This window comes from Rhamphochromis longiceps, linkage group LG4 (genome assembly GCF_057381845.1).
Source record: "Rhamphochromis longiceps isolate RC_006_pf linkage group LG4, R_longiceps_female_GT1.1, whole genome shotgun sequence".
Lineage (NCBI taxonomy): Eukaryota > Metazoa > Chordata > Actinopteri > Cichliformes > Cichlidae > Rhamphochromis > Rhamphochromis longiceps.
In genome coordinates, this window is record NC_140560.1 from 11309739 (window position 1) to 11334549 (window position 24811).

The 24811-nt window shown below is 44.3% G+C and overlaps 2 protein-coding genes across 3 annotated transcripts; both read right to left on the minus strand.

The window, feature by feature from the left end:
• Positions 1-102: 102 nt before the first annotated feature.
• gsg1 (germ cell associated 1) lies at positions 103-5617 on the minus strand. Its single transcript, XM_085403269.1, has 5 exons — positions 5108-5617; positions 2378-2425; positions 2125-2289; positions 1908-2019; positions 103-1059 (listed from the first exon to the last, which is right to left on the minus strand). The coding sequence occupies exons 1-5, from the start codon at positions 5400-5402 to the stop codon at positions 579-581; spliced, it is 1101 nt and encodes a 366-aa protein (XP_085259395.1). The 5' UTR covers positions 5403-5617; the 3' UTR covers positions 103-578.
• Positions 5618-9355: 3738 nt separating this feature from the next.
• Positions 9356-24339, minus strand: tcf20 (transcription factor 20). 2 transcript variants are annotated; one of them, XM_085403267.1, is made up of 6 exons: positions 24018-24339; positions 13664-22084; positions 13310-13403; positions 13125-13174; positions 12854-12954; positions 9356-10922 (listed from the first exon to the last, which is right to left on the minus strand). In XM_085403267.1, exons 2-5 carry the CDS (start codon positions 20855-20857, stop codon positions 12895-12897), a joined length of 7398 nt encoding a protein of 2465 aa, XP_085259393.1. In that variant the 5' UTR covers positions 20858-22084; positions 24018-24339; the 3' UTR covers positions 9356-10922; positions 12854-12894. The 2 variants fall into 2 exon arrangements, with proteins under 2 accessions (XP_085259393.1, XP_085259392.1); XM_085403266.1 differs by having other exon boundaries at positions 9357-10922; positions 13111-13174; positions 24018-24338.
• Between the last annotated feature and the right edge of the window lie 472 nt (positions 24340-24811).

Genomic DNA, 24811 nt, shown 5'->3' on the forward strand with positions numbered 1-24811 from the left:
AAAAAGTTTATTTTACAAATATTCAAATATTCTGATTAAATAAATTAATAAATACAAAAAAGTTGTGTAATCTTATAATAATAATAATGGATTGCATTTATATAGCGGTTTTCTAGGCACCCAAAGCGCTTTACAATTCCACTATTCATTCACTCTCACATTCACACACTTATGAAGAAACACGGCAACATCTCACAACAGATGACGTCCATTAGTAACATGAATGGGTTTAGAAGGAAGTAAAGAGAGAGGAAAAACGAAGTATATCTTTAACTGCCTCTGTGTATTAACACAAAATTATCCCCATGTGCTCACAGACGTTATAAAGAAGTGGGCCAAAATTGCTCCACAACAAACAGGAAAACAGCAAAACTGTGTTTGCATTTATTTACAACAAGCAGAAAAAGTTAATATTACATATTTTTTCAGTACAGAACTTGTGTTTTCTAACATTGTGTAAATGTGATTGTTACCTATGGGTGCAGGACCTCAAACTGAGAAATGGAGGGAATTTGGGACCATGTTCTATAAAGTTTAATATTCCCAGCACACAGCATTTCTAAGAGAGGTGTAGGTCCTCAGAGGGGGCTGTAGTCCTCTTCCTGCTCGTAATGACTCTCCTGGTGTCTTGGGAGGGTCGTGTGGTAAGAGACGGGTGGTGTAGGTGAGGGAGATGGTGAGGGCAGGGACAGACGGTGAAAAGGTGATCCAGGTGCAGGGTGAGAGGGGGGAGGAGGGAAGGACTTAGAAATCGAGATAGGAAGTGAATGGGAGTGCGTGAGCCTTGGGGTGGGGGCGGAGGGCGGCAATGTTTCCGAAGGGGGGGCATAGTAGGGAGACAAGTGGGAGATCCGAGGAGGAGACAGGGGACAGGTGAGTTTGGAGGCAGGATTTGGTGGTGTGTAGTAAGGAGCAGGTGGCAGAAGTCCCATAAAGTTAAAGCTGCAGGGGTTGAGGTCAGAGGCACGCCTGGGACCCACCATCAGGACCTTTTTGGTATAGTTGTTCAGGGTGGAGACACCTGCAGCCATGCAGATGGTGAAGCCAAGCCAGGCCACACTGTTGGAGGCAGAGGAGGAGAAACAGAAACGGCATCACAAACGTTTCACAACGTTTTGTTTTTTCACAAGTAGTAATATTATTCCGAGTAGCTTTTTGGTGCCCTACTACCATCTTGGATTGTTAACTTCAACTTGGAAGTTGGACTTAAAGGGAAAACTCAGAAACTCTGACTTTTATACTATTTATACTGGACAAGTGGAAAAGAAGAATTGGCAGGCCTAAAGCAGATAAACAGTATCTGAAAGTCATGTCCTTAAAAAATGACACAGGACTTTGCTATATTGTATTTCTACATAGAATATACACATATTGTATCCTATGTATGTTGGAATCCGTTGCAATAAATTGATGCACCTATTTCCTAAATAAAATATATAAAGAAATGAGGGATGACTCAAGACTTTTGCACAGTACTGTGTCTCTAAAACGCATCAAGCAACTGTGTGTTTGCAGAAGAACTTATTTCCAGAAGCTGAGAGTTGTAAAACTGTCGTTTTAAGTGGGCAAATGATTTGAGGGCATTTCAGTAGCGTGACAAGCTGGAGGGACTTGATCCCCAGCTGATTGAGAGGTCCCACAAAGAATCCCAAACAAATAGCTCAAGGAATTTGGTGTGGAAAAAAATTGGTCTGATTCACATAAGAGCCAGGAAAAGAATGTTTATTCTCCTGTTTTCATCCCCAAAACAAGAATTTTAGTCAGTCAGACAAGCACTTAGCAATAGACATGAGGAATAGATTATCATCATACCAGTATGGTCTGAGTCAGAGAGGGAACAACTAATTGGGCTGAACCACTGTGATCTTCTACATCTTCTACGTAATATAAATGGTTAAAGAACTCACTAGAATGCCCAGGAGTACCCGTAACTATGTGGCTTGAAGTCTTCTGGTCCCATCGAGGCAGTGGTCTGAAACACCTGCATGAACATCATGTGACCGACCATCCCGAGCAGACCTGAGAGGACAAAACGAGGAAATGTAACAACCTGGTCACTCTGTCGGTGTTTCTGCGGTGTTAACAGAAGTCACTCTGATTTGACTATGCATCTAAATATTGTACCTCCCAGGACTGTGAAGACAGCTGCAAAAGCATTGAGCAGCTGGCCCCAGTGCTGCGTAGAGGGAAACCAGGCCCTGATACACAGCTGCACGGACAGCAGTATGCAGCTGATTAACAGCAGACCGATATTCACGAGCTCCATAGACAGCGACAGCCAAAGCATTGCTGTAGAAGGAGGAGGAGAGGCTGAGAGAGGGGACAGATGAGGGAACGGATTTCAAACGACACTGCGGGAGAAACCGCAAAACTTTACCTTTTTCAGATCCTGGGGGGAGTGTGTAAAAGCCTCGACACTTTTCCTCTAGAAATCAGAAGAAAACATGAGAAGAGTTTGCTCTGGAAATGTTTTATGTAAGACCCATTGCAGCATTGTCTCTCCCCAAAATCCGCCAGCCCCTGCGTAATTACTCTCAGTGTAAATAAACACTGCAATCGAATTACTGTGTGAGAAACCAGATTTGAGATGACCGTTTGCATGAGTGCTGTAATGGCCTGAGTTAACCTGGTGATAGGAGATTAAAAGATTAGCTCAGATCTCAAAAAAAGATTGTGGCTACAGGGTCACACATTGAGACTGTTGTGTTTTCCATTTTTATAACATTAGATTAGATTAGATTCATTTCAATATTGCCGCATTTTGTTTCCACCAATCAAACGGGCCGTGCGTTAAAAACAGTAGCAACGTGTGCCAGTAGTGGGTTAAGCCTCTTTGTAGCCTGTTTATCTAATTGTTTACATGGCAGCTGAAATAATTAGAGTACCATATGGCTCTACACCGAGGTGGCCCTGAAAGTACAGCATACGGAGACTTAAGAAAAACAGATGCAAATAAAGGGGGAGAAATGAGGAACAGATTTTCACTAACTTGAACACGCATGTGCAAAGTGCATTAAGAAAAACACAGTAATGAACACACACAGCCGCGTGCTCGTGGCCTTCATCACTCTGCGCTCCCCTCTGTGTTGTTATAGGTTTTCTTCATTTGCTTTGTTTGATTTTTATCTTTGGATTGGTGCTCAGAGCTCCCAAGGACACCGCGCCGCACTTGCTTTGAATTATTTTTGAATTTCAGTCGTGTAAAAAAGAAAGTGCAAACTCTTTCTATTCTACGGTGTTATGTGTCAGGACATAATTATAAGTAAACAGCATCCTCACATCCGTAGGAGGTTGTAAAAAACACGTGACTTATTACACTGATATTATTTATTAAACCAACACTAAGGCTAAATGCCTTCCTTACTGATTTCATTGGAATTAAGAGAGTAGAGAATGATAATCAAACGCACTTAATTAACCGATCATCAGTGAGTGTGAGCACCTCTGTAAAAGCAGTTTTGGAGGACTGCTGATCTGGAGCAGTCAGGTGTGTTAATACAGTGATAAGGAGGAAAGACATCAATGATCCTAGAGAAGTTACTGCCCATCAATCTGGGTTATAAGGTCATTTCTAAACAATCTGAAAACAGAAGGGACCCAAGAGTCTATCCCAGCTGCCACAGGGTCACAGGGCTAACACAGACAGTAAACCATTCAACGTCACATTTGTTATGAACAATTTAGAACCAACCAGTTAACCTAACCCCACTAACTGCATGTCTTTGGTCTGTGGGAAGAAGCCAAAGTTCCTGTAGAGAACCCACACAGACACTGGGAGAACATGCTCCACACAGAAAAGGCCTGGGCGAGATTGTGGATTTGAGTCCTGCTGTGAGGTGACAGCCCTGACTGCAACCCCTTTTTAAACTAAGCGCTCTCTGTCTAATATTCACACACACGTTAATACTAATAGGAGCAACTCAGAGTTCATTATCTTGCCCACACGTATGCAGACTGAAGGAGTCAGGAATCGAACCACAAATTAGTAAATGACTAATATGAAGGTTGCAGATGACCTGATCTACTTCCTGAGCCACACGCCTCTCCAAGGAGTGGGCTCAGATCATCCAACGCTCAAAGAAATTGAAAACCCCCCCAAAGTGCTCTATCTCAGACTCTACAGGCCCCAGTTAGCATGTTAAATATTAAAGTTCATGACAGCATGATTAGAAAATAACTGAACAAGTACGGCTTGTTTGGATGGGCTGCTAGGAGAAAGCCTTTTCTCTCTCAACACTTGATTTACTCTGTTGCAGACATGGTAACAGATAGCTGGAGACCACGAGATTAGGGTGCATGCACAGCTCGCGTATTGTAATGTGGAGTTTTACTTAATTAACCATATATGTCAGTTGAATTTTTGAAGGGGCTTATCGTAAATATTGATAATCATCCTTCAAATCTGCTGCAGATCAGCTGCAAATGAGACGGTGAATACCCGGTCGATGTTTGTGAATCCTATCAATCTTTCTCTCTCCGGGTTTTAATCCATAATTGAGTCATGCTGTTGAAGTCTAAATCTCGGCTAGCAGAACATAAACACAGATGATAATCCTCTTTGTGCCGAGCGCCCACCCAAATACAGTCACAATCGCACACGTACAAACACACCTGAGTCCTCACTTCACATTACCACCTTGCACTTCCTCTCTTCCTGTCACCCATTTCGGTGTCTAATGCTGGACTAAGGATTCCTTTCGCTTCCTGTTTCTGGGCAGATGTTTGGCTAACCTTGTTTGGCTACTCACCACGCAGTTTAATCATCAAGTATGATCAGGGCGTGCTTATAAAAAACCTTCCGGTGATACTGATTGAATGTTACAAGCATCACTAGATAAATTAGAGAGGAGCATCGGTGCTTATTTTTAGCTTCTTTGTCCAAATCCAGTGCTCTCTCATTCATTAGTGCCTATTCCTGTTAATCCCCTTCAGGGTCAGCGGTGCCACGTCTGGGCTTTTGTAAGAAACTGAGCAACTTTGTCCTTTGACTCTCCATTGTGGTCAGTAAGGACTTCTGTTTGACTTTTGTTTTTACTTTACACAACAGAAATCAATCACAATATTCTGGGCTTGTCACATTTCTACCCACTCCCCTCTTTTCTCTCACCCCACTCATCTATGTAGATGTTCTCCTCACAGATGATGAACAGTCCGGTGTGAAAGTTGGGGAAGACAAAGCGGTCGTCGCCGGTCTCCCAGAAGAACTGAATCCTGGAGGAGTTGGAGACGCCGGGAATGGGGATGCAATTGGTCTGCTTGGTGGGCGAACACAGCGGTTTGGGCACCTTCTGCTTACCCACGCACCAGTAGGAGGACATGAGGGCCGTGGTGCTCAGGAGGAGAGACAAAAATGTCTGGACAAAGGAGAGGCAAGGGGAGCGCATCCGCTGCACAAATGCCATCGCGCGAGGGTTTAAATGAGGGCTTGGGCTGATGGAGGAGAAACAGGGAATGAGACACGATACTGAGACGTGTTTGACTCGATTTAAACAGCAAGTTAAAAAAAAAAAATCTTGCAATGTAAATGAAATGCTTCATAAGGGAATCTGTTAAATTTGCTTGACGTCAGGTATAACTCCTGTATGCCACTAAAAATACCAGCAGCCTGTTATTAGTTTCCAAGGAGAAGCGGCTCTACCCAACTGCCTCAGATTAGTGAGGCATTTAAAAGAGAGAGTGAAGGGGGCCTGATTGGTTTTACACTACTAATCACATTTAAAGAATAAAAAGACTGTGACAGAAAATCACACACTGCTGGTAATTGGTGGGAAGACAGACAGCCAAATCAGAGGAGGAAAACGGGTGAAAATAGCTGTCGCTATGGAAGCTCTCCGGGAGACAGATGCTCAAACTAATACGTCTGAGCACTTTGTGTCAAGCGGTGAATTAAAGCGCACTCACCTGCTTCAGCCTCCCTCACTTTGTCCTCAGTTGCATCATCGAGTGAGTGTGGAAGGTGAAAGAGAAACCTGGCTCCCCTCACAGCTCTGCTCTCCCTCTCACTCCTCATGAGATACTGAGAGTGATGGAGGATTTTGGCCGTCACACTGACCTCTGCGAGCAGTGTGTCTGTCAGTCTTTATGATCCGACCCCGGCAGTCAGACACAACTGTGAGCATCACACACACAAGCACACACTCCTCCTCTTTAATCCATCCTTATAAATCCAAAACAGACAACTCTGTTCCATCTGTTTTTATTTTGGTTCCTAGACTCATTTTGATCTATTTCATTCATCTCTCTTGCCTCTCATCTCCACCCTCCTTCAACACTTTCCAGCCTGTAAGTGCAAGCAGCGCTCTGTTCATGTAGAAATCAAAAATGACCTTGAAAACAGTGACAGGGGCTATAGTGCTACCCAGTACTATATGTGTGCACCATAACTCTCTGATTGTAAGACGTGGCTACTCCACTGTGATTGGCTATAGGGGGTCCACTAGACCCCTGAAGGTGTGCAAAGGTTTAATAGCAGAACACTGCTCAAAACATCACACTGCCTCTTCAGGCTTGCATTCTTCCCATATTGCATCCTGGTGCCAGGTTGCAATATGGGAGGAAACACTCACGTGCCCAGACATCCACATGATGGAAAAGAAAAACACATTTTACAGCTGTAACACTAGCGAAGCCATTACGAATATCATCACTGACACTTGACTTCTAGATTAATAACACCACAGTAACCTCTTAAATCTTTTATTTATTCCTCATACAGAAATCTAAACAGCAGAGGAAACTAAAATATACTAAATTGATTTATTCAGAACCCAGAACGGCCTGAGGGAGATGGAGGTCAAGGCCCAGCACTTGGCAGGAAGCAGCTCCTGGACATGTGAATGAGAAAAGCCTTTTTTATTTATTTTTTAATATACAGTAGGTCTGGCGTACATTCACATGGACTACTCTATTATGGGTGTGTGGCTACCTCAGCTGGTTTAGAGCGCTCAGCAGAGTCAAACAAGATACGCAGGAGAATCAATAGGTTGGAGACCGAAAGGATTTATGAGCTTTGCCATAAGATCACTTTGCAATCATCATGCTGCTGAAGTCAGTGGATGTAAATTAGAAGAATTGTCACCTCATGTTTGTTATATCAGACTAAGGCAGAGGATTGGTGAGCAGATCCAGAAGCAGCTGGAGGAGAAGCTGTTGCAGGATGAGGTGAAAGATCGAGATAAACTACAGATAAGAGAGATGCATGAAAGAATGCATCCAGAATACCTTAAAGTGCAGACACAAGAGGGAGGTGCAGCCCACCCACAGACACCCACCTTTATTGCATGCTCAGACATGCAGCATGTGCAGTACACGTATATGGGATGGGAGTCAGTTTGTTTCTCTGACCGTCTCCTTCCAGGCCAAGGAGGAGGAGGGGGGAGAAGTTGGGTGATACTGGCAGCATCATGGATGAGGCCTTACGACAACAGATGAAGGAGCAAGAGCGCAAAGATCTGCGAGGAGGCCGACCGGTTGATGAGGAAACTATCTAGAACATATTTCTAAGTAAATAAATAAATAGTTACACATCTAGTTTCCTGCTCTGCTGTTAATGTGGTGTTTTCCTGTCCATGTGCCGAGCAAAAGCCATCCCTGAAAAATACTGCAATGACATGAAAGCTGTCAATTAACACCTCCATAGCTCAAATTACTAATGTCACTCTTTATATTAAAGAATGTGACAACAACGCTGCCAAAGACGGCTCTTTTGTGCCCTTGCAGCTAGACTGGGAAAACTCTGGCTTCACTTTCTCAGTCGATAACCACGTTCATGTTGAGGTGAGTGAAACCAGATAACAGAAAGATGGGCTTGATGACAGTACAAGGCCCACACTTATCCTCAAGTATCACCATTTTTTTAAGCTAACTGCTGCATTTCTTTTAGCCTTTAGTCAGTTAATTCTATTTATTTGCTAAATTGTCACTTTTAGTATTAAAGCGTTTCAGTTATCAATTATTTTTAATGCTTAATATTTCAATTGTTAGCCTTTAGCTAATGTGAGATATCTTACCCATTGTTTTTAGGTAATATTAACTATTTCAGGTTTTTTTTTTAACCATTATTTTATACCAAATCTGAACCACTTTAGCTATTGTACGCTATTTTATTCATTATGTTGTAATGTATGCTTAACTACTTTGACCATTTATCCTTTAGCTGCTGTTAGGTATGTTAGCCATTATTGTTAGATCATGCTCTTTCACCATGTTGTACTTGATATACTTTAGCTTATGTAATCATAACCAAAGCATAGCTAAAGCTAGCTCCATTCCACTGTGTTGCATGTCTGTGCTTTTTCAGCTTAATTCACAGAGGTATTTGGGCTTTGATGTTTTTTGTGTAAAATAACCATTGTTATTATCACCACTTTTAGCAAATGTGTACCATTTATCTAGCAACCCAGTATTACCCACTTCACTCAATATTTCCATCTCATATAAACCATTTTAACCTTCAACCCTTTCCCCAGTGTTAGGTATTTTAACTATTTTAGTCACGTAAGAAAAACCTAAATGATGAATGCATACGATTCAACACAGGTGCACTTCATCATACAAAGCAGGTAACTGACATGCCACGCAGTGTGGTTGGACAGTCAGTTTGCTTAAGAAGGTTCTACATGAGCTGAGTGACCTGCAAGTATCTGTGGCAGCCATAAAACAGCCGGTGGAGTTCTCTACATACTAAAGTAAGGTGCTTTCCTTTAATACCTCCTTTAACAGAGGTTACACTAGACTAACCTTTATGAAAGAAGGAAAATAATACCAGCCAAAAATTCATAGCAATACTTTAAATACTCTTGAAAACCACACCCTTTGATTAGCATACTTAGAACTGTTATGAATACTCCACTCCTACACTGAGGGCACCTGGCAATTTTGTAACGTTATAGCAAGGTTTTTTTTCTTGCTTTATTTGAACATTTCCATCTTGATGGGAGTGGTGTCCCTGAGTGAAAGCGCTCTTATCTACAGGGTATGAGGTGGGGAATAGCTTAATTACTATGAAAAAAACATGCATTAGAAGAATGGACTTCCATCCAGAGTTCAGGAGAGTCGTATTAAAGCACACAATGGTTCACATGTTTTCCCCCCTTTTGACCAGTCTCCATGTCCAGCAACTGCTGGTGTTAGAAATTACAGTCCCAAACCATTTGAGACATCTTCTAAAACCTGTCTGATTACATCAGTATGCCGCTAAGCTTCACAGTCAACCAAAGTCAAGAAGAAACAAGAAAGGAAGTGTGCATGTGTACAGAAATGACTACAACTAATGTGGTTATTTTCCAAGAACTCACTGAGAACATAAAAGAGATAGAACGGCTGATTTGTAATAAAAGTAGAGAGAAAAATCGGGGGATAACCATGTTAGACGAACTTGAAACAGGCGGGTTTCCCAGAGGAACAGATGTGAAAACAAATATTTCAGGCACAAGAAGAGGAACATACGTGAAGCATTTTTAAGTGTATTCATAATTCATATACATATTGACAGGTTTCTAATACAGCATGGTTTTGATAGTGTAACTGTCTTTCAGCTTGACCTTTTTTTTCTTACAAGAATAACAATAAAAAATGATAAAGACAACACCATGTACGACTCACTTTTAAATTTTTATGGCAATGCTTCTTTTGAATGGATTTTGCATCTCCCGATTAGAATGCTGCCGTGTCACAGAAGTTTGAAACCATTCAAAAGTACTTGGTTAGGCTCGCCCTCGTTCATATGACACCCTCTCCAAAGTTCGCTTCCAAAAATGTCTGACGTCTGTCAGTCGAACGTAACTTTGCACGAACGTCTTACAAACGCGTGCATCCAGTTCCACACCAATAAAACCTCTTCAGTGTCCTGTCCTTCACCTTTTCCCAGCCGGCGTGGTTAAAGATGGCAGACACACTTTAGTCCATAGTGTTATCTGCTCCTCTTACGAGCGTCTGTCCTTCTCTTTGCACATTATGAACTTTTTGTACTTGAAAAATAAGACTGTGTCCATCATTTTTCGTGAATACTATCTGTACCGTAAAAACCCCGGTGATGAAAAATAAGAACACTTTTCAAAAGGACCAAAAAATGGAATCAAAGACCCAGAAGTCAGCATTTTTTCTTTTTTTCAGTTTTTCCACACGCACTCAATTGCTCACTCATACACGACTTTAGAAAGGCAACAGATGTCCGTTCTCCAAGGCAATAATGTCTTTGTGGCAAACATGACCCTGACATTACAGACAACATCACTCTGGTTCCCCCCTCTCCAGGAATGAGGAAAAAAAATCCAATTAATGCGTAGACTGAATATAAAATGAGATACATCCATTTCATTTCCATGAGTAAATACTGATGAGGTTACAAAATAATGAGGACTAAAATAATAACTGTGATCATCCTAATATTATAAAAGGTAAAATACTAATTGTGAGAGGATACAAAGTTCTCTCCTTTCTTGGGTTTATCACCCAACTTGCTCCCAATATGTCAAAGCAAACAAAAGAAAAACAATAGAAAATACAGATGATGATGATAAGCATGAGTTAAACACTTTAAGGGTGTCACTGGAAAATTAAAGTAAGCCTAGAGAGGAAGGTTGTTTCTTTTGTTCTTTATAGCAGAGTTCCTTTAGTTCCTCTGTCAGTCTTGATGTTTTATCTCATCCCACTTCCATCTTTGTAGTCCTTTTCTTGTAGCTCCATGCCCCTGTGTTGCATGTCCATGGGGGGTTTTTTTGTTTTGTTTTTTTTTTCTTTTTTCCGGCTTTTAAGTAAAGAGCAACAATTCTCCTAAAAAAAATGATTTTTCTCCCTCCATTGTCTTAAATGTAAATAATGCTGAATCTTGGTGAGAAATTGTACATTCCCTTTTGTTGTCCTCAGCCGCTGATGACAGGCCAGTCTTTTTCACATTTCTCGGTCTTCTATCCCAAACTAACCTAGGAGAGAAAGAAAAAGGCATAATGAAGCAAAAAGGATACGTTGCAGTTTCGAAAAACCTTAGCATGCCAGCAGCGTTGTACAAAACAGAGACGAGAGGCATCAGTTTCCATGAGGACAGGCTGGATTGGAAGTGAGGGGGAGGCAGCGACAGGCACAAGTACAGCCACTAAGGTGAGGTGAGGAGGAGGAGTGCGAGAGCTACATGATTTTTTTTCCCTCAATGCTACTCGAAGAAACCTGCCAACAAAGAGTGGCTGCTGTGTTGCTTTTTGGAATTTAAATGAACAGAGAAGGTATAAACGAGCCAGAGGCAACAAATCCATCCATTAATGAGACAAAAGTGTCTCCACATCTTTTAATAATTAAACAAAAATAAAATGCAGCATGTGTTTGAACGTTTCTGTGGTAACTGAAGCCCTGTGTTGAGGCAGGCTTTCACACTGGAGCTGGTTGCGAGACAACGTAACATTATACACCAACATCCACTTCTACATGATTACATATAGATGACTGCTCCTAGCACACAAGCTCACAATGTGACAACTACGAGGTTTGACCCTTTAAGATCTAGCATAGAATCAAGAGCCAGAGCTTATCTCTATATTCTTACATGCTGTAGTGCCATTTCTGGCAGCATTTCAAGTTGCTATACACCAATACAACCATTATAGCCCAAACTTTAATAATATGTATGCATTAAGCGCATAGTAACTACACAAATTGCAAAAAAGTGCCAAAAAAAAAAATATTGAAAATCGTTTTTGTTTTTACATATATTTCTAGTTAGAGAAATTTAAGAGGCTTATCCCTCAAATATGTAAATACAAAAAGGTTGCACAAAATAGTTTCCAACAACAGGAAATTCATTTTGAGTGTCTTAATAGTTTTATTTTTGAGATACACCAATTTTTATATACTGCAGGAAAAACGAAAATAAATATTATAATGCAAATTTGCAAAAAACAACAACAAAACAGCATGTGCATCAAAATAAACTATTTAAAGCAGTGCAATTTGATTTCTAAGCATCCCAGAAACTATACAGAAAAGCAAAAAGTCAAACATGACTTTTAAAAACACCAGCATAGGCTTATAAGGCCCTGGAGGTTAAAAAAAAGAAACCTACTTCCAGTTTCGGGCAGGTAATGGCGGACATGCAATAGTTCGCGCTGACGTCCTTTTCCAACGCAGGAAGTGTTACGAACAGCTGATCAGATCGGCAAAGCGTGTTTCTGGAATATTATGTTTTTGCTGCTGCAAGTGCTTTTTATGCAATTTTTGCAAACACCGGTCTTAAAGGGTTAAGAGGCTTTTTTTTAAAGAAACAAGTAAACATGTAAATGGTTTTGGATGAGATCTGACAACGTTTGAAAGGATGAAAATCATTTTAAGAAAAGTAAACAGTATCGCTGTATTTTCTTTGAATTTTGCGTTTAAGGAGACAGACTAATTTTTTAAAGTGTTCTTGAGCATTGGCTGGTTTTATTTACTCATATTCAGTGCAGTTCTTGTGCCTGATTATTCAGACAAATGCTTTTTTTGTGTTTAAGGCACTTAACACTGACCTATGAACCATTCAGACATTAAAAAAGGCAATTTTTAAAATGTATTTTTGGGCACTCTGTTACTAGCAGCCTGTTGCTAAAAAGTGGAATCTGTGCAAAAGTATTTCGAAACATCAACAAGGTGATGAGGTATTAGTCATAAACTCAGGGTGGTGTGCAGTTTGTGCTTTAGGAAATGGAACAAAGAAAGAAGGAAATAAATCAAAAGAACAGAGAAAAGGCGACCATCGTCCAAAGAAAAGCTTTGAATAGAAGAAGAATAAAAGTGGTCGGACTGTATTGCATTGCATCCATTTATCATTTTACCATAGCTCAAGACTTTTGCACACTACTGTATCTTACATATACAGCTGTAAACTTACAGCTCCCAGACTCCTGTGTCTCTTCCTCCTCCCTGTTTCTCTCAGCCTCTCTCTGACTGCTCCAGGTACACTGACTTGGCAGGCCGGATGCTCTGGGTAAACTGAAAGAAGGGAAGGTTGGGGAAAAAAACAAAAACAGGACGAGATAAAAGTGTGAATTAAAGAAGACTGAAGATCCTGAAAGAAATGAGGGGTTCAGGCACTGATTTGGACGTGAAAAGTAAGATATCGCACTGAATTACAAAAAGAAAACGAACCTTTCCTTCTTTACCTTGTGCTTCGGACACCGCAGCGAGAAGTTATCTTCATTCAGAGAGCAATCTGGCAAACAGACAGATTTTCAAGACTCTAAGGACACTGCCATAGACTTTTTTCTTTTTTTTTTTTAATCCAACAACAGACTTTCACATCATTTTACTATTTCCAGTGCACTTGTGCAGTAATGCAGACACTCACCTGCTTCAATAGCACATAAGTAGTGGTAGCGAAGTGTACAGCCTTTACTATAGCAGCCCAGGGTTGAGCCAACCATCTCACAGTATGAGCAGGACTGAGAAAAGATGATATAAATACATAAAAACCGTCAGATACAGAAAGACAGATACAATCTGAAAAAACTGATGAGCAAGCACACTTGATATACTGTATAGTACATGATCCACTGCAGTACTGGGTGTCTTATCAACATGCATGTATACGTGTGATTTTATTAAGCAGTGAAACCTACATAAATTTAAATAAAAAGCATAAATTTGTAATTCCCCCCTCCACCTCACCCCACCCCAAAAATGCCAAATATGTACAACTCACTGTTTCTCTGCCGCCATCTAGTGCTTCCTGCAGGCCATACAGTCTCCCATTGACAAGGTACACTCCACTGGTCCACACTATACATCCTTCATGGACCCACAGCTCCTCTGGATCCATGGGCATCTGAGGCAGTTGTGCCAGCTGTGCCAAGGGTCCCAGGGAATCCAAGGCCGGTGGAGGGGGCTGGAACGGCAGGGAGGCCTTACTGTTGGCTGGCACCATTCTGGGGGAATCCTCACTCGACTTGTGTCTCCTTTTAAAACGGGGATGCGAGGTCAGCTTTCTGTGCTGAGGTCGCTGCTGAGCTTCATCTGCAGGCTGCTGTTTCGGCGGCTGCTGCTGGTCGGTTTCAAGGTCTGGCTCTCTCTTAAGCTCAGGGATAGGTCTGATATCCAGATTCATATCCCAGGTTAGAGAGGTTTTAATGGCAGCGGACGAGGAGGAGGAGGAGGAAGAGGAAGAAGAAGAGGCAGCGTTACTGTGCTTGTCAGCCACATGCGTCATCATTTCCTCCCTCCCAGCTGGAGAAGCAGTTCTGACTGTAGTGTTAAGAGAAGCAGGGTTTGAATCCAGATTGAAGGCATAGTCGCTCTCAGATGAGGGCTTGGTAAACTGAGCATCTTGTGTTTGTGTGTCTTGGATTGTAGTCAAAGGGTTTGAGCTCACGTCTGAATTTGGTCCTGTTTTGTTTGTGCCTGTGGTTGCCTGACATTGCCTGACCTGGGGCTGATTCTTGGGGAGCTTTGCAGCATATTCAGCTGGGTAGAAAGGCCCGTAGAGATCTCCGAGGTGTTTGTAATTTGCCCATTTCTGACACAGGCAACACAGCAGGCGGCCGGAGTGATTGGTCTCCGTAATCACAGGGCCTGAAACAACATAGCCAGATGAAGGAAGTGCTTTTCCTGACTGAAGTGTAGTTTCCACCTCGTCCGTCTCCCGTTTCTCTGATTCTCTGTCTCTCCTAGATAACTGGGAGGAAAGAGCCGAGGTCAGGAGGCATTCAATTCCACTCCCACCAGCTTTCCCTCCAACTGCGCTGCGCTCTCCTTTCATCTTGTCCTCCTCAGCGTTCACAATGGTGCACACCGCCCCTATCTCTGGTACTTTTTTCTCCACGTGTATGTGGGGAACAAACAAGCCCTTTCTGTTAGGATCTGCAAAAGCTCTATTTGCGCCTAAAGGTGTATCTGGATCGTCTTTGGCCACTGAGGGCGTTGCCGCTGCCGCTCCTCGCCGCCTCCTCCTCTGCCGCCCTCTTGCTTCCAGGGGCTCGTCTTCATCTTTGACGCCTCTGCGTCTTCGCCGCACAGGTTTGACCTCGATCTCCGGCTGGGTGTCCTCGCTCTCGACGTCCACCTTCACTACCTGGGTTAACACAGGTGGGGCCAGCGGAGGAGTGGTTTTACTGTCTGGCAGAGGGGGTGCTGGCGGGGCTGTTGTGGTTGTTGTTGTTGTTGTTGTGCTGCTGCTGCTGTTGGTAGTCTGCATTGTTGGTGGAGTTGTGGGAGCAGCTGTAGCTGGAATGGCCGGTGCTGGAGGAGTGCTCAAAGTTGCATTCTGTGTTTGGACTTGAGACTGAGCGCTAGCTTGTGTTTGGACTTGGTTTTGGGCCCGTTTTTGTTTATTCACACTCCCAACAGGCCTGCCTTTTTTCTTGCCAGATGGGAAATAGCCTTTAGGCACAACACTCTCTAGCGGCTTTGAATCTTGTGGTGACAGACTGGACCTACCGGAGGACATCTGATGCTGCCTGTTGAGCATGTGCCCTTGAGCCTGGCCGTGGTGGGGCGGAGTGGTGCCATAGTAGTCGCTGCCAGGATAATCATCAAATCCCATGCCAGATTCTTGAAGTTTCTGTCGAAGAAGGTTAGCGGCAGACTGCTCTCCTCTCCTCGTCTCAAGCTGCTGGTACGTGTTGGTGAAATGCTGAATGTCTGACAGGGCAGACGAAGATGGAGGTGGGGAACCCTGAACCGGGCGAGGAAGAGGTGGAGGAGGAGGCAGTGGTCCGAGCAAAGCAAAATCCTCCTTGTCGCCAGATGCCGATGCCACAGCAGCACCTAATCCAAAGTCAAAGTCCTGTTGTTTGAGGGGCTGAGACGTCTGGTGGGGATCGCATGGGTAAGCTGATGGAGGTAGAGGCCCAGTTTCGTCAACGCCTCTAAAGGGAATCATGTCGTTTAATGAGTGACTTTCATCCATGTAACTATCGTCCCCTCCTGGAACCCTGGGGAAATGTGGCAAGTCTTGGTCCTGCGAGTCATTAAATGTTGGTATTTCGGAGTGAGAGAAGCCTGGGTAATGATTTGACTCATCATCAGTATGGCCTGCTGGCTTTTTAATATTTGGTGTGATTTTCTGCACTATTGCCTCTAGTTTCAAACCACGTCCTTTTCTGGGAGGCAAAGCCTTAGTGTTGCCACTGGATGGAGACAGAGGTTGGGAATAGGTGCTGTCTCTTGGCAGAGGGGATGAGAGCCTGGGACATGGAATATCTGAACTGGATGAGTCATCTTCGTTGTGATGGCCAAGCTCAGACTGGGCCCCAGGAGAGTGATGTGAATTTGTGGCGGCCCTCTGTTGAGACACATCCTGGAGTTGCCTTTTGGCGGGAATGGGAGAGATAAAAGAGCGAACTCTCCTCCGTAATATTAGCGGATTTGTGTCTCCGGAGCCCCCGGCTTTGGTCTGATGCTGCACCTGTGGCTGGGTGGAATTCACGTCAGCAGGAGACTTGGTGGAGCTGGGTGGAGGAGGTGGGCAGGGATGTTTGGCTTCTTCTGTGGCTACTCTGGAGACCTCAGGTTCGGCGGCATTTTGGCCGTGAGGCATCTGCGGCAGAACGGGGCCGTGTGAAACAGGAGTTGGAGGAAGGAGAGGGGGAGGTGGTGGGGGAGGAGGAGGAGGCTGCGCTCTGAAGTAGTCCCCCTCCATCATTCGAACACCTTCTCTTCCGGAGTGTGTCGACTCCCACATTTTCATGTCATAGTAGGCGCTTTGATGATGGAGGGAAGGTTTGCCAGCGTGCGTTTCACTTGGCATGTCAGTTTGAGAGATCATCCTCTGTCTCTGCTCTGACTGGCTGACTTTATGTCTTCCAGGGGACAAGCTGGGCTGCATCATCATCTCCTTGGTGGGCCTGCTCATCGCTTTTACCCAGTCACTCATTTCATGGTGATGAGGTGGGCCGTGAGGGTGAGGATACATTTGAAGCTTAGATGCAGCTTGAGCTGAAGGGGACAGACTGTGGTATGGATGATGGGAGGGAAAATGAGGATTGCTGCGTGACATCATATTGCCCTCTCTTGAATCTCCATATCGATATCCAGGAAATGTGCTGCTGCTGCCAGCTGACAGATCAACGCCGTGAAGGTACGGCTGATGCCTTGACGGCGAAGTTAAAGGATTAGTGTTCATAGGATGAGAAGGCAAGGGGGGAATATCAACATTACTTCGCCTATAGGGGTCAGCATTCATTACAACTGATGAATGGATCGACTTGGAATGATACTCCGTGTCTGCCTCATTAGCCCCACCACTTCCTTGCTGCTCAGTTTGCAAATTTGGAGCTTCCACCCCAGTCTCTTTTGATGCAGTTTCCATTTTCATTACTTGTTTCTCTCCCGTATCCTTTTTAGTTAGATCACTGGCTGCTGCTGCTGGAGAGGAAAATGGCTGTTGAATCACAGAAGCTCCACTCTGACTTTTCTCCCGCTCTCTCTCTCTGTCGCTCTCTCTGTCCCTCTCTGGTGTGCTGCGTCGGTTTGGCGACACATCACAGATGACAGAGCGTCGCTCTGATGGGGCTAATATGCAGCCTGATGATTTCTGAGGCTCAGTTTGACCACCGCTGCCGGTTAGTGGCTCTGGCTCTTGCAAAAGGAGCTCCTGCACAGCAGAGGATGGAGTGGAGACATTAGATAAGGCTTTTCTTGGTGGTAGAGAGTAGTCAGCTAAGTTTATGTGTTTTGTTGCTGCTTGCTGAGACTCGGCCTGTGGTAAATGGCCCTGGGACACACCCACCTCTGTTTTCTCAGCATTTTGCATAATCTTAGCGTTTGACATTTCTGACTTCACTGAGGACTGAGGCTCTGTGGTAAAATCAGGCTCGCTTCCATGCCGCTGGCTTTGGGGTTTTCCAGCGCTACCCATTTGAGCTGAACCCTCAGTTGCTCCACTCTGCATTCTCATACCTTCAGCCATGCCATATGATGGGTGTCTGGACTGAAACTGCTGATGAACTTGAAGATGTGAAGAAAATGCCTGTTCTGGTCTCCCATAGCGACGATCTAAATTGTAACCTTGAAGGACCTCTTGCAAAAGGCTTGGGAATTGCTGAAGCTGTGCATTCTCCTCGAGACCTTTAGCCCCTGATCCCTGGCCTCGCTTCACCAAAGCCTCTGCTACAGAACCACTGTCTTTCTGATGCACAGGTCCGAAACTAGGTTGTGACTGTTGGTATCCTAAATATCTTGGATTTTGATCCATCACACCCACTGGGCCAGGCCTCCCTTTGTTCTTCAAGGATAAATCTGAGCCATATGTTGATTCAGGGTAGCCATACTTATGCGGGCCAGACTGGGAAGGATTATGAGGCCGTCCGAAGTTTGATTTCTGGTAATGGGATGAATACAGACTGAGGTCTACGCCTTCATCGCCATTATGACTGCTCGACTCTCTTAAATAAGAGTGTGAGTGTTTCTCTTCTATACAGTTGTCCTGGGGATTCTTGCTTTTTTCTGTGAGACTTCCCTCAGACCGAGCGGAAACAATCACTCCAACACTACTGGCGTTGTGCTGCTCCTCAGACGTGTGCTTTTCTTCCCTCTCGTTACTGTGTAATCTGGATGTGGAGTGAACCCTATTCTCTTTGTCCTGTCCATTTTGTGTATCGACTTCCCCATCCCGCTGCATTTGGCTGCTGCCTTTCACGGTTTTATCAGCTACACCGTCGCTTTCGTTTTTAATGACTTCATTTTTAATTTCTAGTGTCTTCTTATTGCCACCTCTGCGGTCATTGTATGCTGCCCCAGACTCTGGGACACAGTTTGGCTGAGGGGGAATACTGGAGGAAGTGGATGAGGAAACTGGAGGCATCGGATGTGAGCTTGGGCCAGTCTCTGATGACTGATACACAAAGGATGGAGATGACGATGAAGCAGGAATATGAGCTTCATTTGCCTTCGCTTCAGAGGCAACTGGATCCTTTGATGAATCAGAGGTGATTACTTTGACATTTGATGTTTGTCCAGTCTGTGGTTGGCTTTGGCTCTGTGACTGAGGGTGAGAGCCAGCTGCTTCAGATCCACTGCTTGCACCGCTCATCTGCCTCACTCTCCCATGTTCCCCCTCAGAAAACTGCTCCTCTCGCTCCACCTTGGTTCCTGAGGAGCCTTCGACTGACAACAATGAGGAGTCTTCATCCACCCCGACATCTATGCTGGCTCCATCTCCGGCCCCTACTGCACTTCCATCTTTGACCGTGCTGGTGCTCGAGGCTGCGCTTGCATTGCGACTCCTCGGCTGTGATGGGAGCACGCTATACGTCGCCTGTTGCATCTGTCCGCTTTCTTTCTTCTTAGGTGAAAGCACTGTGTCAGTAAGGACCATGTGCTGAACTGTGTTTGGTAAATTGGCTACTTGTGAGCTCAAGGCATTAAGACTATTCAAGCCGGCATCCTGCATTTTGTCAACTGAAGAGGATGAATAAACAGAAGAACCTTCGTCTCGGGATCCAATTCCCGTGCCTAGCCCCATTTTACTGCGGCCTGTTGGAGGGAGATTGCTCCCTCCGGCTGCACTCATGCTGTGAGGTTTATGACTGCCACTGCTACCACAACTACTGATGCTGCTATTAGAGTTGGGTGTGGGACTTAACTGAGGCATAGTCTGCAGTAATCTACCATGACCATGGCTGCTACGAGGGTTTGATGTAGGAGGATGTGAAGGACCATGACCTGAGGGGGTTCCATGTGCCTCTGAGACACCCATCAAAGGGGAAGGAGAGGAGCTACAGCTGGGGGAGTGCACTGCCGATGCAGCTGGAGAGGGATTGGAAATTGGGCTAAAGTTTTGGTTAATTTGAGTTTGTTGCGCATTGGGATGCATTGGAGATTTGGTTATTTCTTGGGATGCTGGCTGAGGTATACTGGGATTGGAGGCCTGATGATGTTTAGCATATACAGAGCCTGGAGACTGGCCCTGCATCTTGAGAGGTGTGTCATAACCTATCCCTAAATTGTGCTGCGAGTTGCGGTGCTGCAGTGTGGCTTGCTTGTGAAGTGAATGTGTCTGTGGGGAATATCCAGGATAATTTGAAGCATGGTAACTTTGTTGAACATTCTCCATTGGCCCCACATTGTTAGCAGCAACTGAACTGGAGACTGAATTTGAACTGGAGTTGACACTGGGAGAACTGTTGACTTTGGGATCGAACCCAGCGCTGGCAGCCCCGTCGAGATATCTCTGTGGAGGGGGGCTGTACATTCCTGATGACCCCGTGGATGCGCCACCCTGGGGAGAGTAGTGCGGGTACTGATGGGTCATTCTATGTCCAGAGTGTGGATAGCTCCTATGCTGCTGTCCATGATGGATAGCTGGGAAGGTTTGCCCATGCTGGCGGTGCTGCATCTGAGAACCTGGCACTGGCTGCATTGCAGGGTTCTGACTCATATTATACTGATGAGAGGGAGAGAACGCTCCAGTACCTCCTCCTGAACCAGCACTAGAGGCATAGTCTACTGGATATGGCGACATCAGGCCAGATGACGGTGCAGAGCTAGATCCGGGATGCCGGTACTGGTGAGGTATATGTCCATCAATATTGGGGTACCCAAAACCGTAGCCCATACCTCCCCTTCTGTGCCTGTCCTTTCCACCCACTGGAAAATAGTAATCCATGGTCTCTTTCCTGTAAGGGTTATTACTGCTGCCACTGTGAATGTTACCCTGTGTTGGTGTTGGCTCCACAGCTCCTCTGTTTCTAGCACTGTAAACAAGCATGTGGCTGGCTTGACTTGGGTGGTGATGGCCTCTGTGCAGGCTCTGCTGGTGCATCCCTGCATAATCATCTGTCATCCTCGGGGATATCTGGGGCTCTGCTGGCTGTGGGGGATAGGGAGGTACGCCTCCACCCCTCCCACTGAACCCAGGGGGGAGAGAGGGGGGAACTGGACTGTTAGGAAAATTCTGCATTGTTCAGAAAACTAAAATATCTGTTAGTGTTTATATCAGGGAATGATTCCGATCAGAAACTGGAAGGCTTATGACAGTATGAATAAATGACAAAGAGAGAGTCTACGGCCTGTCAGGAAAAGAAAGAAATGCTTTTGAAATCCACCAAAGAGCAAAGCAATACATATACACATACATATATGTATATATTGCAGCTGTAATAATCACTTTTGTAGTGCCAGCAGTGGATCGGGAGGTTAAACTTAGGATGACATCTCCAGTTTTGGAAAAAGGTCAAACTGCAAAAACTGTACTTTTTAAATGTGAACGTGTACTTTCCAACGGGGGAAAAATGTTCACTTAACAGCTGGGTCTTAGAAAACAGATTCTTCTTTAAGATTTATGTCGTGAAGCAGCTTTCTACTTCAAAAAAAAATTAGAAGATTAAAAATGAGCAGTCATTCCCATGAAGCTGAAGCAGTTTGGCACCGAACAGGCAAAAGATATGGATGATTGCCACATCACCATGTGAGTTTTTCAACCTTAAATGTCTTTACGCATATGAACTCCACACTAATAACAGCTCAAGCAGGCAGAGTTATTTCTGGGTTTAAACGGTGTTACGATCCAACACGGTCTTGCAAAATGGAAAAAAACAAAAAAACAAAAAAATATCTCATTAAAACCATCGAGACTGTGCTCCGTCGCGGCGATCCTTCAGTTCGTCAAAGCGTGTAAGACTGCTGGGACTTGACTCACACCTGTGTGAGACAAAAACTCCAGTAATGGAATCAAGTGGTCTGAATCAAGACCCTCACTCAACATCATCCCAGAGGCGAACGCTCCATGGATATATTCACATCGGCTCTTGGATACAGAGTCCAACGCTTTTTCAGGCGTTCGTTTTCTCGGTCTCTCCTTTTTGGATTTCCTTTTTTAGTTTTTTGCAACTGCATGCAATCATCTGGACTGTAGAAGTATTTGATCCCTATATAGTGACCGTTCTCTCCTTGCCTCCACACATCTTGATGCTTTCCTGTGTCTTCAGCACTTAGCCATCTTACCTTTGTTTTTTTCTGTCAACCATCATTTAATTCTACCTAGTTCCATGGCAACAGTTTTCCAAAAGGAGGGTAATCCATTTATTCCACTTCAGGTTGAGTCAATTCATGCTCCTGTTTTCTGTTTCTCTTCAGTATTTCCATGCAGATGTGTTCATTTCCCATGAACTGCTGACCAGAAAAAAACCTGTTGTCAAAAAAAAAAAAAGAAAAGATAAATCAAATGCGTGCAGATGTAATGCGCCAACATTTATTAAATATACCTCCTGCTAAAGCTCTGTTGTCGTAGGTAAATATTTATAACTAGCAGTGCACTGATTGCTCACAGGGCAATAGCAAAGTGCATTTTGGGCTAATTGACAGTTTTATACTTATATATTGCATATATTACTTTATTAATTAATTAACTGCAACGACTCAGTGGTAAATACAACATATACGTAACACTAACAAAAAAAAACCCCCTCATACTTTATTTTCAAATGATTGATCTGGGGTCACATATTATCTCAGCATTTCTCATAAGTGCACTTTATTTTCCAGTCAGCCGCATAAATATTACGCTGCACTATTGCAAATGCATTTGCAAAAAAGGGCAATAATCTAAACATGACTTAATGTTGCACAAGCAATCTCATTCAACTTCTGTCTTCTCTACTTAAAAGGCTTTCTGGTCTCGTATCATCGCTTCTCTTTTATCATTCTCTGCGAGTACAGCTTTTACTTTGGTCCACACTTTAACAATGCATGCTTAAGGCGTCTCTTGTGACTGATAAACAGACTTGGTGGCTGAAAGGAGGGTAATCAACAGTCTCTGAGTGAGGCAACAAAATACTCATCCTCACAGGTAAACAACCAACCCTGTGGAGTCAAGACAGAAGCAGTCCATCTGTCCTCTTTTTAAAATGTGCTTAACTTGTTTTTAAAGGATTTAATTGTTATGGGTGATAATTAAAGGGATGATGCCACCTTTATGGGGTTAGTGCCTTTAATTGTCATGTGTGACATAAGCCTCAATTGTATGTCTCTAATACACTGTAAAATTGTTAATGGCCCTAAAACAACTTTGGATGGCTTCTCCCACTGTGGGGACTTTAACTGAGCAACATTATTGGGCATCACTAGAAGCTGCAAGAAAAACATGACAATGAGCAGGGACCATGTGAGGTTGCAAAACAAACCGATCACACCGTGTCAATCGGACTGAGTCAAACCACACAGCACCATCAAACAGGTCTGATCAAATGCTCCGACGGTCACAGTTAAGGTACACCGGCGATGCAGAGCAACAGCTAAAGTTAGGTGGAGACACTTGGTTTCCATCCTTCTGTGAGCTCACGCTTAGGTTATGGACAGATTATTAATTAATCAAAGCAGCTCGCCGAGCACGACCAGGCGGCAGCATTCATAACACAGAGAGCAGTGCAGCAGCAGCAATAATAAAAACTGGCTCAGTGCAGTCTGTCAGCAAGTCAATCAGCTGCATGGCTGCCTAATTGATACGCAGACGCAATGTTTTTGCAGATAATTATCAAACGCTAGCTCCGTTTTATCTGGACAATTTGTCGTCTCAGACTGCCATCAACAAAACACAGGCTTTTGCACCACAACCTTAGTGGCTATATTAGCCAGTAGCAAGGTATACGCATTACAATTAGCCTTTTAGTGCTGCCTCTTTTTTTTCTTTTTAGCTCCTTTAGGTTAGCGTTAGCAACAATACCTCAAATGCTGCATATTAAAATTGTAAGCTAGCCGCATATGTTGAGAGCTAGCTAAGCTAGAACCTCCAGTTAGCATTGTAGCAAGGCAGCTAATTTGCGTTTCTTGCATTTAAGACCCTGCACAAAAGAGTAGTTACAGCAGGCTAAAGGAACAGGGGCAGCCAAGCAGCGTTTAGCCACAAATAGAGAAGTGATTAGGTGCAGATGTTCCCCCCTCACATTATTCAGTGGGGCTGTGAGTAAATGGGTTAGCTAGCATAAATAAGAGACCTGGTGTGGGCACTGCAACAGAAAAATTGCCGTCACGCAGCCAGATATTTTTCTTGAATAAACAGAGCTAACGTTTGCCAGGGAGAGGCAAGTCACTCAGAGACAGGCTAGCTAACACACTGTAGATACCTGAAAACGTAGCAATACAGGCCCCTCGAAGAGTGAAAGGCTGTTTTGTGACAATCCCGCTGCTGTGGCAGGAAACCCCAGTCTAGAGTCGACTCCTCCGCCGCTTTTCCCTCAGCGCTTTTGAGTCCAGACAACCCCGACCAGCGGCGGCGAAGTCGGGGGCCCCGTCACGACACTTAGATCCCGGGCCTTTCTTCCGATCCCCCCTTTTTTCTTTTGTCCTCACCTCCAAAAAATGATGAGAGCGGAGCACAATCGGGGTGCCTGTGGGTCCCGTAACCAGCGAGGTCCATACACCCCCGCCCCCTCCCCTCTTGTTCCCTCGCCTCTCGCTCTCTCTCTCCCCCCCCTCTTTCACACACCGCTTAGGTGATTCCACCTATCTCGAAGTAAAATTAAACACATTGCCCTCGCACGAGCCTCCATCAGCACGCGAAGCTTTCAGACGTCAGTTTCCGTCACTAAATTGCATTTGCATGCCTTCATCAGTAGCTCGACTCATTCGTTTTCCTGTTGGACTACTGTTTTTTTCCCCTTCTTCTTGCAACAGAAAGACCGCCTTAAAAATGCATACACACTCATATTCCTGCACCCCCTCCCTCATCTCTCTCCATCACATCCCTCCCTCCCTGCCTCCCTCTCTCAAGCTTTTGCTATTTCATTGATTTTTACCTATGTCTACAATCAAATCCAAGACTATCCTAATATAGCAAAAGGCAAATTTTGCATGTGTGTCTGAGTATGTTGCCTCTGCCCCTTTGTTCTTATTTCATCTCAAGTGAAAGTGAATTAGC